At 41.3% G+C, this 12,632-nt stretch overlaps 1 protein-coding gene across 1 annotated transcript in view; it reads right to left on the reverse strand.

Moving 5' to 3' along the window:
• Nucleotides 1-8,378: 8,378 nt before the first annotated feature.
• LOC119167770 (uncharacterized) overlaps nt 8,379-12,632 on the reverse strand; it is a 166,448-nt gene continuing 162,194 nt past the window's right edge. The window contains exon 5 of the mRNA XM_037419297.2: nt 8,379-11,662. Within this exon, the coding sequence (XP_037275194.1) occupies nt 11,475-11,662 (188 nt within the window). The 3' untranslated portion in view covers nt 8,379-11,474. The remainder of the gene's footprint in view (nt 11,663-12,632) is intronic.

Raw genomic sequence — 12,632 nt, forward strand, 5'->3', positions numbered from 1 at the left:
TTCACAAGCATTGCGCGGTAGTATTCAGGTAGAGGTAGCAGCTTCATGTCGTGAAATATGGGAGTGGTGTGACTGCGATATGGAGCATTTGCAACGGCACGAACAGCCCTTTTCTGTATGACGTGCAGTTTGCGGATATTTGTTAGAGTTGTCGTACCCCAAACCAGATGACAGTAGTTGACGTGAGATAAAAACAGGGATTTATAGATGAGAAGTTTAACTGCCTTAGGTAGCGAGAAACGCACCCGGGATAATATGCCCGAAATCCTTGATATAGTGCCACATAGTTTTTCAGTGTGTGCGTTCCAAGACATGTGTTGATCGAAAATTATTCCCAGACACTTAATACGCTGTACTATCTCAAGTTCTGAACTGCCAAGTTTTAATGGGACACGACAAGGGGTTTGTTTATTTTTCGGCCTGAAATATACAGCTTTTGTTTTAGATGTGTTAAGTTTTAAAGAGTTAACGCATGTCCACGTGGCCAACTTCGCCATTACCTCATTTGCGTCATTAATTAAGTTTGTATAATTTTCAGCAGTAAGAAGCAAGGTTGTATCATCAGCGTATATAATACATTTTACAGACGTGTCAATTTTTACAATATCATTTATGTATATACAAAAAAGCAGAGGCCCTAATATGCTACCTTGTGGTACACCCGCTGAAATTGGTAAATTGGAGGTACAATTGCCGACGACTACTTCCTGCTGCCGATACGTTAGGTATGATTCAATGAGTTGTAAGAAAACACCTCGAAATCCATAGTGTGCACATTTCTTTAGCAGCGTAATGTGATTTATTGTGTCGAACGCCTTTGAATAGTCTACGAAGATGCCTAAAGTGTGTAGTTCGCGTTCAAAAGCATTTAGTATAAATTCTTTCTGTTCTAAAAGAGCATGTTCAGTCGTACGGCCTTTGATAAAACCAAACTGCGAAGGAGTGATGATGTGGTGCTTATCTAGGAAAGAAACCATACGCTTTTGAATTAGTTTTTCCAGACCTTTTGAAATTACTGGAAGTATAGATATCGGTCGGTAATTGTTTAGTGCATTTTTATCTCCTCCTTTGTACAGCACAACCACTTTTGCAACTTGTAACTTTTGTGGGAAAAACAAGTGAAATTGTGGGAAAAACAAGTGAAGTGCAATTTGCCTTTGGCAACTAGCCAAATGTAATTTGTTGCCAGCTTATCTGTAAGCACGTCTCTTTTCAATCTCTTGACCGTGTCTGGCAATCTAACCTCACCAAATTTTTTCAACGTGTTTTCTGTAACAGCAACAAAACACAGCAATTGCAGAGAGAGGTGACATGCTAGTACATAAATTGATCCAGCCAAGAAATTACACAAATATATTTTGGAGCTAAAAATTTAAATTATTTAGATCCCCACATCTGTTTGTCATTATAGGATTGTGCCCAGAAAGTAGCAGCAGTTTAAAAATTATTTGTTTAACTTTATTTACTACTTGACAGAAACAGTCCCCTCCCCCTACTTTCCTTGACCGGCAAAAAAAGATATTAGGTTTTCTTACTTTTTTTAAAACTCTTCTCCACACTTTTCTCAGTGCCAGTCATGGAAAACATTAAAGTAAAAGCCTGTTAGTTTGACTGTCATGATACCAGCAAAATTATCCGAATGAAACTGAACGCTGAATTATCCAAAATACCAAGAATACAACAAACAACTGTATTACAGATTGCGTTTTCATATCCTTGATGAACACGTAAATCGAGTGCCTACTTTGCATAAGTGCAAAGCAAAAGCTGCCACTTTCGTCATTCACAACACTCATCACATGAGGGCGGATGAAGACTGCTGTATACAGCCAAAACGTGATCAACCTACACCACAATCAAGCACATGAAAAACTTTTTTACCGCAATGATAGCTGCACACTTGTTATTAATCCAGATGAATTCCCTACAACAGCAGAGAACACCTACTACTTGAAAACAGCCGAAGCGCCTGCGGAAAGCGACAATAGCGCGAGGCTGGCTGCGACACCTCCAACATGGTACCGAAACGAACAAGCCCACAAAATACCTGCCAGTATCCCATTTTGGCACATTGTAAACACTGTACCACAAATTTGAAGACGATTAGCTTATCTCTGCATTCACTCTAAGACCTTTCAGAGTTCTCAACGTCCACAGTATCACTGTACAGAAGCTAAACCACGGAACTCAGGCCATGAAGGGGGTAGGAATCACGCGCGTCACTCGCGAGCACACAGCTGCTTAGAATAAAAAAAGCGAAACAACACAACTATGGCAAATTAATTTATTAGTTTAGTAAGTGCTAATTTCATATGTTTTATTTAACAACAAAAATCTTTTGAGTTAAATACTAAAAGTAAGTAACACTTGCATTTTTTTTCAATGTTTCAGGTTTTGAGAAACTTATGAAATGGTGCAGTGTTTAAACAAACAAAGTTGATCGAAAGTTCTGTCATTCACTAACGCGCACAGCTTTGTCATTTTCAAGACGTGAAATTTCAAATAAATATGTAATCTCTATGCTGAAAATATACCTCATCGCTATCGTTTATTCATTTTTACGATTTTAATAATTTCCTCACTTTTTTTTACTTCGCTCGATCATCTACGAGTGAAGCAAAACGTAGCTAGTTTTATTTTGTGTGCGAGGCGTGCCAAGCCGCAGCCAGAATAACCAAAGCCGGTTGAGAACGCAAAATGTGTACGGAACTACATTTTTTTTTACTGATGTCTGAGAAGAATATCTTTAAGATATCCCTTGTGGGAAATTATAAACTCCAACAGTAATAAATGCCCATTTGCTATCCCTCACAGGTCCATTGATGTCCAGTGGATATAGTGTTTTCATTGGGTCTGTAGTCTGCACAAAACTACTACTATGAAACGTTCCTGGCTTCCATTCTCCAATCATTGGTTCGATAACACTGAGTTTGTTAGATTTTTATGCCACTTTAGTAGCCATTGTTTGTTGAGTGATAGCCTAAATGCTGCTACACAGCCGGTAGAAGGTATTTCTAGGTTTTTTATGGACAATTTTGTTGCCATGTTTGCACTGTTATTTGCTTTTTCATTTCCTTTTATACGGGCATGACTTGGGATCCAGCAGAATTTCATAGCTTTCCTGGTTTCATTTGCCTCTGTGGCGAGTCTCAATATATCTTCTATAATGGGGACCCGGTTTTTTTTTGGACGAGATTGATTGGAGTGCACTCAGATAACCACTATATACAACTGTGTTGTGGCGGTTGTCTTCTATTGCTTTTTTTACCACTGTGAGCACCCCGTAGAGTTTAGCAATAAAATCGAAGCATGATTCGGTAAGTGTATGCTTTCTTCCCACTCAACTCTGATAACTCCACAGCTGACATGTTCATGCGTTAGATCCGTTGGTGTAAAATTTTGTGAAGCATAGAGCAGAATTGCTGTATGAAGTGTTCCCTTAGGGTTTCATTCTTCTTCAGTTTAGTAAGCCTAAAGTCGCAGATAGCGAGAAAACTTTTCCGTGGCGAATAGCTTGTGGTTTTTTCCAGACATACAGATATTTTTCTGAAATATGTAATTTTTGACAAACTTTTTATCTGAGGCAGAGCGGTTTTACAGCGAAGGTTTATTAGTATTAGGAGTCTTTCCCTGCATTGTGTAACAATGTTAAAACATGGATGTGTGGGTAATGAGTAAACTTTTAGTGCATAAGTTGCTAGAAGTAAACACCGTCTGGCGTCTAGGCATGGTTCGTTAGCTTCTACGTGTAGGCTTTCTACTGGGGTATTCTGTATGTTCCCGTGGCTAGTCATAGAGCATGGTTATGAATGGAATCTAGTTTTTGGAGGTATGACATTCTCGCTGATTCGTATACAGTACAACCGTAATCAAGCATGCTGCGTACCAATGATCGATACAGATGAAGGATGCATGCTCTATGGAGCCCCAGCTCTTTCTAGATAGGGTCTTTAAAATGTTGAGAGATTTATTTGATTTTGTCTTCAGAGCATTTATATGAGGTATAAAACCTAGTGATTTATCAAATATAACACCAATAAACTTGTGTTCTTTTCTTACGGGCAGATTCTGTTTGTTAAGCTGTAAATTAGGGTCAGGTTGGAGTCCTCTTTTGCGTGAAAACAGCACGGTCGCCGTTTTGTCGTTTGAAAACCGAAGCCATTTTCATCTACCCATCCAGACGGTAATTATAGCTTGTATCTCTTTCGCAGGTGTGTATGTTGGAAGAGCGACATGCAATTTGTAGGTCATCCACATATACGGAATGCTCTACAGTACAGAGTATTTTTTTTAGCAACAGAGTTCACTTTCACGATAAAGAGGGCTGTGCTTAAAATGCAGCCCTGTGGTACCCCAACCTCCTGAGTGAAAGTATGCGAGAGGGTAGTGCCAAGGCGAACTTGAAAAGTGCGATTTACAAGAAAGTTCGATAAGCAGTTGAGCATTCTGCCTCTTATTCCCATATTGGCCAAGTCCCGCAGGATTTCGAACCTCTGTTTGTGGCATAACCTTTTTCTAAGTCAAAGAAAACTACTAGGCACTGTTGCTTATGTATGAATGCTTCTCGTATTGTGTGTTCTAAGCAGACAAGGTGGTCTAATGTTGATCTCGTTTGTCTAAAACCACACTGGTCAGTGTTTACAAGGTTACGTTGTTCAAGGATGAACATGAGCCTGACATTTTATGCTTTCGAATGACTTTGCTAAGCAACTTGTCAAGGCTATAGGACGGTAGCTATTGGGTAGAGTATGTGGTTTCCCTGTCTTAAGGAAAGGTATGACAACAGCCTTTTTCCATGTTAGAGGTATTTTTCCCGTAACCCACACCTTATTGAAGAACTTGAGTAATGCATACGTTGTACTTTCAGATAGGTGTTGTAACATTGCATAATGGACGTTATCAAGGCCTGGGGCAGTTTGCTTTCGTGTTTTGAGTGCATTTTTCAATTCATCGATATTGGTTAGGCTGTTATATTCTCCCTTAGTACCATCTTTGGTAGGGAATTTCTGCATTTCCGTTTTGTTTAGTATGAAACGAAAGCCGCATTGTAGCTTGCCGAACTTGATATATGTGCTAAATGTTCTCCTAAAATGTTTGCCTGTTCTTTGATTGTGATTTGAACACCAGGAGGGGTGAGCAGAGGGATAGGATAGGCTGTGTTCTCCCCATTCATTTTTCGGACACCCTCCCATACTTTTTTTGCTTGGTGAAGAGCTATTTATGAAGCATACATAATTTTGCCAAGATATTTTTTCTGCTTGTATGCGAATGTAGCGTGCCTGCAATTGAGCTCGTTTGAAGTGTAAATTGCATACATCGGGTATCTCCTGAAAACACCCCAGGCTTTGTTTTGTTTCTCCTTCGCAGCACGGCACTGTTCGATCCACCATGGTTTTTTACGTTTTCGCGTTAGTGCTGATGTCCGAGGTATTGATATGGATGCCGCTGCTAGGAGACAGATAGTAAACCTTTCATTTAGTTCATCTACGCTCAGACGCTCATTGTATTCCTCTTCTAGATAAGCATAACTAGTGTAGAGGGGTCAGTTTGCTAAGTGTAACTTTCACCTTTGCGGTTTAGTGGGTAGTGGGGTTGGCTGGGTCAGATGTATGAGGCATGGCAGGTGGATGCTCCCGCATGGATTATCACGAACTTCCAAACTTAGGTAGACATAGACATCCGATGAGCAGAAAGCTAAGTAAAGACAACTCATCTTTCGTGTGCTTGGTGTGCAGTATGTTCGAGAATTTGTGTTAAGGATGCAAATGTCATTAGTCAGAATGAAGTCTTCTATGATTTGCCCTCTGGTGTCTGTTGTCATGCTGCCCCACATCGAACTGTGTGCATTAAAGTCGCCGACCAAGATAAAAGGTTTTGGAAGTTGTACGAGTTCTTCCAGGTCTCTAACAGTTACTTTGGTATGAGGGAGAAGGTATAAGAAGAAATGGTTACTGTTTTGAATGATGCTACACTAACCGCAACTGCTTCCAAAATGGTTTGCAACTGGATGTCTTGTGATGTAGTATTGCATTTCATGACGATTGCAACGCCACCTGATAGGCGATCGATGGTGTCACGGTCTCGACGAACAACTTTGTACTCTCTAATAAAAGTTCGTGTTTTTGACACCCAAATTTGTTTCCTGAATGCATAAAGCTAAAGAAGAGAAGCGATTTAAAATGTTTTTTATATCACCTAGGTTGCGCAGGAGTCCACGGCAGTTCCAGCGAACAATGAGTGTCATTTTTTTGTTAGGCATTAGTATCGTCACTATTTTGTTGTACGCTGACATATGCAATAGAAGATATAAAATTTAAGCTTTGCTCTTTTGTTGGTTTTACAATAGAGCTGAAACACATTTCTAGTCACTTCCCTTTTCCAAAAGCAGCAACTGCTTGGCGACCCGATTTATCTCAACCAAGAGGCAAACCAGGTTGTTTCGGAGCAGGTGTCCCCAATGTAGTAGTCGTGTCCATTGCCTCATCGGGAAGCTTAGGCACTGAAGGTGTTCGTTCAAGCTGCTTGCCTGTAGACGCAGCATTTTTTGGTGGTGCTTTATCCATAGGTACGGGTACTATAAGGATAGGATAGCCCACGCCGCAAGGGATTCCACAACAGAAACCACTTGTGGTGTCTTAATTGTTGTTAATGTGGGCCTTGATTCAAGAGCCGAGGCCTTTTGAGCGCCTGATGGCGCCTCATGAGGGAGCGAAGTCAGTGCCAAACCAGCAAAGCTGTACTGGCAGCCTGTACATACCAGACGCCGCTCTGCCCCTCTGGCAAGCTGCATCTGCATAGCGCGAGCCTGAAAACATTGCGTGCTTTCAGCGAGCTTCGGGGGTATGTGAGATTTTGGTTTACTTTCAGTTGCATGATTTCTTTCTCTTTCTTGAAGACATCGCAGGATCTTGAGTAAGTGGTGTGAGGTCCATCACAGTTGGGGCATTTTGAGAATGTTGAGTCACAATCCTCTGATGAGCGGTTCTTGTCTGCACATTTCGCACAAGTGGTCGTTCCTCGCAGGCCTGCGAACTATGTCCGTACCGTTGACACTTAAAGCATCTCTTTGAATTGGGGACATATGTCCGGACAGGACAACTTAAGTACGCTACATTTACCCTTTCTGGTCGACCGTGGCGGTCAAACGATAACTATAACTATGTAACTATGTGATAACTATGTGTTTGGTCGTTATCTCCTCCTTGGCTCTTCTGACTTCAGACAGCAGTGACTCCTTGATTTTGCAGACTTTCCAGAATATCTGTGTCTGTTTCATTTATCAACTGCTTTTCAGAAATTACCCCTTGCACGCTATTCAAGCTGCGGTGCGGTGTGACAGTGACTGCTTGTTTGGCAATTTCTTTGTGCTTCTGGAGAGCTTCACTTTGTTCTTTTGTCTGTACTTCAATCAAGACGTCTCCTGATGAAAGGTTCTCTACCTTGAAGTCTTTACGACTGCCCTTTCTAGGGACTTTGCAATCTTGAGGACTGGTTTCGATGTCATTGGTTCTTAGTCTTTAGCTGAGTGAACAACTAAAAACTTTGGGAATGTTTCAGGGAACTTATCTCTTCGTAAGACTTCGGTGCGGTTTCTTTTCCGAGGCCGATCATTTTTCTTGGAGTGAATAGATACCATGTTTTGTGTATAAACAGAGGGTTCTGAATATGTCAGCTGAGGTTCACCCTCATACTCTCAGCAAGGTCCCAGAGCCTCCAAGCTGGTAAACAAGTCAAGGCCCGTCGGCCAGGACTTCACCAAAACCCTGACCCCCACCGTTCGTGGTTTCTAATCCTCCATCTTGCAACGTGTAGCCACGGTGCGAGTAACAGCGTCAGTTTGGGGGCTAAAAAAGTTCCGCGGTGGCGCCAAACACCATTACCTTGATAGCTCAAGATACCCTTGCGGGTAGCTCAGGTCCGTGGTGTCACTACGCACCAAATGCCTGCCGAAGCAGTTGCCCCTGCAGAAGGTTTGAGAATGCTTCATTGTTATTTCGTCTTTATTATTCTTATTTATTGAACAAAGGAGAAGCGTTGCTTTCAACGAGTGGTGGGACGCTGACGTGCAATCTAGTGCCTACGTATACAGGGTCGCCAGTCAACGATTGTGCAGTGCGAGCACTCGGTTTTTAATAGCAGCCGCTGCATGCATAGGACTTGCGAGGCAAGAGATGGGGGGGGAAGGTAACTACAGGTGCCACGAGACGCAAGCATGCGGCACGAGACATGAGGCGCAAGCGTGCGCAGTACGGTTGCCGCTGCCGAGGCTGGTTTTGGGAGCAGGTATGACTATAAAATGCTCCGCATTTAAAACTTGCTGTGAACGACTCCACGTTTTGTGACCAGTTTGCTTCAAGAGGTGCTTGTTACACAATGCATACAAACAAAAATCTTACTGTTTATTGACAAAACATGCAGTGTTGGTACCATAAAATCATGCCAAAGAAAAAAGTGTCACAGTTCCCACAAACATTTAAAAATGTAAAAAATAATGATAGAACAAATGCAGAACTTGGGTCCAGATCAACCAACTTGCTGAGATTCACAAATCACGACATCACCCAGAGACAGTACAATCTCCATAATTTGTGGAATGCACTAGCCCTCTAACAGTAGCTGTTGATTATACATACAACCAACATCACTTCATTGAGACCTTTCAAATATCCTCTCATACATTTTGCAATACCATGCAGTTGCCACTGGATTCAGAAAGCGAAGTTAACCGATATGACATTAAATTTTCTAGTCGTTATGAATAACATTAAAGCATTATATATATGTATATTTGCCTAACTAGCCATCAGATATTTACAAGCTGCATACAGCCAACCTGCACAATAAAAGATAACCAATCCATATGGTGAGTAAAAGAGTCATACATATATGAATGTGTTGCCTTTTTGATTAAATCAGCACACTGCACATTCACAGCACTTGAACCCTTGATGAGCTTAATAAAACTGTGTACATGTGCTAGAGATTGCCTGCAACACTGCTAGGCCTTGACAAAACTACTTGCAAACGCTAAAAAAACAATTTTTTTTAATCACATTATGAATGTGTTGCCTTTTTGATTAAATCAGCACACTGCACATTCACAGCACTTGAACCCTTTATGAGCTTAATAAAGCTGTGTACATGTGCTAGAGATTGCCTGCAACACTGCTAGGCCTTGACAAAACTACTTGCAAACGCTAAAAAAACAATTTTTTTTTAATCACAATGCAACACAACAGGGCTTTGTTGTCACCAATGTGCGACAGAACTAAGACAACACTATGCTCAACTGCATGCACTGGAATATTTGTAGCACCATTTATGATTATCCCTAATGTTAATGTCCAATCGCATTCTCAAACTACAGATGCCAAGCCAGGCACATTTTCATGCTCACCACTAGACGACCAGTAATTAACAACACTCACGAATTACTGCTTTTACACTCAATGTCACACACCTACCTATTGATAAACTCATGACTGCACCGGAGAGAGGATTGTAAAGCTGCTGATTCAGCTGCAATACATTGTGATGAAGGAGGACCACTCACTTACTTGTGTGACAGCACAATATTTTTGTGACATTAACATTGATCACATACATCACAAGTTTCACACAGTCATTATACAGTGTGTTATAAGTAAAAGAAACAGGAAATACCTCTACCCCAAGGCTCTTGTAGTCAGGTGAACAGAAATTAAATAACAATAAATAGAGGCACTTAAAAGATGTGTAAAAGGTGGTACTGGTACACACGTGTGAGCACTGCAGCATAGAACTCCTCGCACAAAGGGTGGGAACATCAACACCACTTCTACTGCAATGAATGTACATCCGACACTAATGTGCAATCCAATGAGACAACCATCATCAACCTTCGGAAACTTTTTCTACAGCATTACCTTATGTACAACACTGGTGCTCTCCCTCAAGTCAGTTACCTTAACAGTTTTACGGCTGCATAGGTAAGTGTTCTCACAAATTTTTATATGCTTGGTACACGAAAAACAGAAACAAAAAAAGTATACTGAGCGTGCCCCTCCTACCCACATGCCATATTTTCACTCTGAATAACAATTCAAATAAAGTTGTAACACGCCTAAATAACAGGACTTGGTTGTTATCAAATATATCAGTTCCCTTTCAAGGCAGTGCCACATACAGTTGTTCTAGGTGTGTAGCTTCAAGTAGTTTTCCTTCAATAAATGCACAAGCAACTTTGTGAAATCCTGTCTACCCGATATTTACATACCTTATGGTTTCATGTCACAACACAATATTTCCTGTTCTGTAATGGGAATTTTACTGTACCAAACTTTAAAGACAATGAGGAGTATTACAATATTTTCCCAAACACTTCTTAATACACACTTATAAAGATAATTAAATAAACAACAAGCAGAAAGAATTAAAATAGAGTTAATTAACAAGTCCCACACTAAATGCAGGCCAAGGAGTCAAGAAATTTTGAAGAAAAAAGTACTGATTGACTGACTCGATGTGTATAAGAGGAGATATTATGATGAAATAATTCTTAGACCATATTAGTATAACATTACACGGTAGCAGTGAATTCATCTACTGGGCTAGGAATGTAAGACCGGATTACACAGAGGCACATGCAGCACAAACACTCAATCGTCTTTTGATGTGCCACATATCAATAGCTGCAGTTCTAAAATCTCTGAAAACATCTTGCACTTATGGCTGTAACCATTCTCAGCAATTGGAAGCTCTATATCACTCATATAGAACACTTGGCAGTGTTATTTGCCTGATATGCCTAAGCTGATAGGAGGCTGCAACATTCAGGTAATGATGTTGCAATTTCTTACATAGAAGGAGACAATCCAGGTATTCTTATAAGCCACAGGGAGAAAAATATGCAACACTGTAGTAAAACCTGAGAGAAACGGAGCAGAATTAATTGAAATGTTTTAAAACAAAAACATAGGTCACCCCATGCACCAAGTGTGAAAACTACGGGAACAGTTTTCAAGAAATTCACGCCATAAACACACAGTGAGAATTCACTTGCGCAGCAGTGAAGGTCATTGTGACAGTCAGCACATCTGTTGCTCCTCGGCCCTAGTAAGGATCTAGTACACTATCAGCAGGGTCTTTGAAAAATTTGTGAGCTAATCGAGTTGTGGTCAACTTCTTGTTCCAGGCCAGGGGCAAACTTCACAACCAAGTGATGCAAGACTCGTCTACCCAAGAAGACATGGGTGCAATGCATGATGCACATAACGGCTCAAGAAAAATTTCAAATTTAGCTAGAAATGAGGCAAACGATTTAGATTCAAATGCAGAAGCTAGTGGGTATGAATGATATCACAATGAAAAACATGGCTCGAGAGCAACTGAAAAAATACATGCAACAACCAACTGAGACTGCTCCGTCAATGCTATGGCATTGACCTTTACCACATCCTGTGAAAAGTTCATCGTGGGAGAAAATGCTCAAGTGGCTAAAAACCACGTGACTTCTGTGCAGCTACAAATTCTGGATAATCAATAAAGCCATCGCGATTGCGGTCGTCCATCTGGAGGATGGGGTCAATCATAGCCTGAAGCTCGGCATCGGTGAACAACTTGGTGGTGCCATGGGGGGTGGGCTGCTGCTGACCCTGCTGAGCTAGGTGCTTGCTCTCCTCAACTGCATCACAAGACAAAACAAGGACAACCTTTAGAGCAACCTTTAGAACTGACTAAGGAAAACGCGAAAAATCCCGCTCATCCTGACAGTAGATGATGTGCAAAGCAGCAGGCGATTAGTGGCCTATACCAAATTTTTCTTTATTGCTTCATGTCAAGTATTGCGAGTTGGACCAACATGTTGGCACATTTTCAGCAGTTACAGGTATATCATAGACATGCTCGTAGTAAGGAACTTCTTTCGGTGTGGAGGGGCAAAGGCCTTGACTGTTTAAAGGGCTCCTGCGACACATTTGTGACAGCCTTAATTAGCACCGAAACGTGTGTAGTAATGATTGCTGAGACAAATGTGACAAGAACGATGCGAATTGGTGCAGGAAAAGTGCAATGAGTCCTCCAAGTTCAAAACTTGAGCAGACGATGACGAGAAACGTTCCCTTTCACATTTCAGTCGCCTGCCCATGTCGAAGACTGCTTCCAATCTCAGGGTGTGTCTCATAAAGACACAGTCGAAATGCCACCTCATCGTCGCCTTCACACAGTAGCTCGCAACCGCTACTTTTTGACATTTTCGCCAGCATGGTTGCAGCGAACCATGTGTGTCAGGTAGCAGATGCTCCCACAGTCACGCTGTGCACATGTATCCCTTAAACGGGGACACTTCCAGGCTTGCATGCAACACGCGCTCTAAGGCAATGCTGGCGTCCACCGCAGGTGACATTTTAGGCTCGCTAAAAATGCCAGAAGCATTTCCCCCTTTACTTACTGGCGTACCATGGCCGCATTTGCAGAACAAGTGTCGTGCTCGTTGTTTTGAAAATACATCATTTAGAAAGAGATCATTTCTTTCTGAGAAAGTATAAAAATGGTTTTTACTGTTTTTAGCATTCACACGTATGGTCTAGCTACCACCATATGAATATTGCACGCTACTTGTCACGTCCAGACAATAAAAAAGGAACGGCCTTTGT

The sequence above is a fragment of the Rhipicephalus microplus genome, chromosome 6 (genome assembly GCF_043290135.1).
Source record: "Rhipicephalus microplus isolate Deutch F79 chromosome 6, USDA_Rmic, whole genome shotgun sequence".
NCBI classification, from domain to species: domain Eukaryota; kingdom Metazoa; phylum Arthropoda; class Arachnida; order Ixodida; family Ixodidae; genus Rhipicephalus; species Rhipicephalus microplus.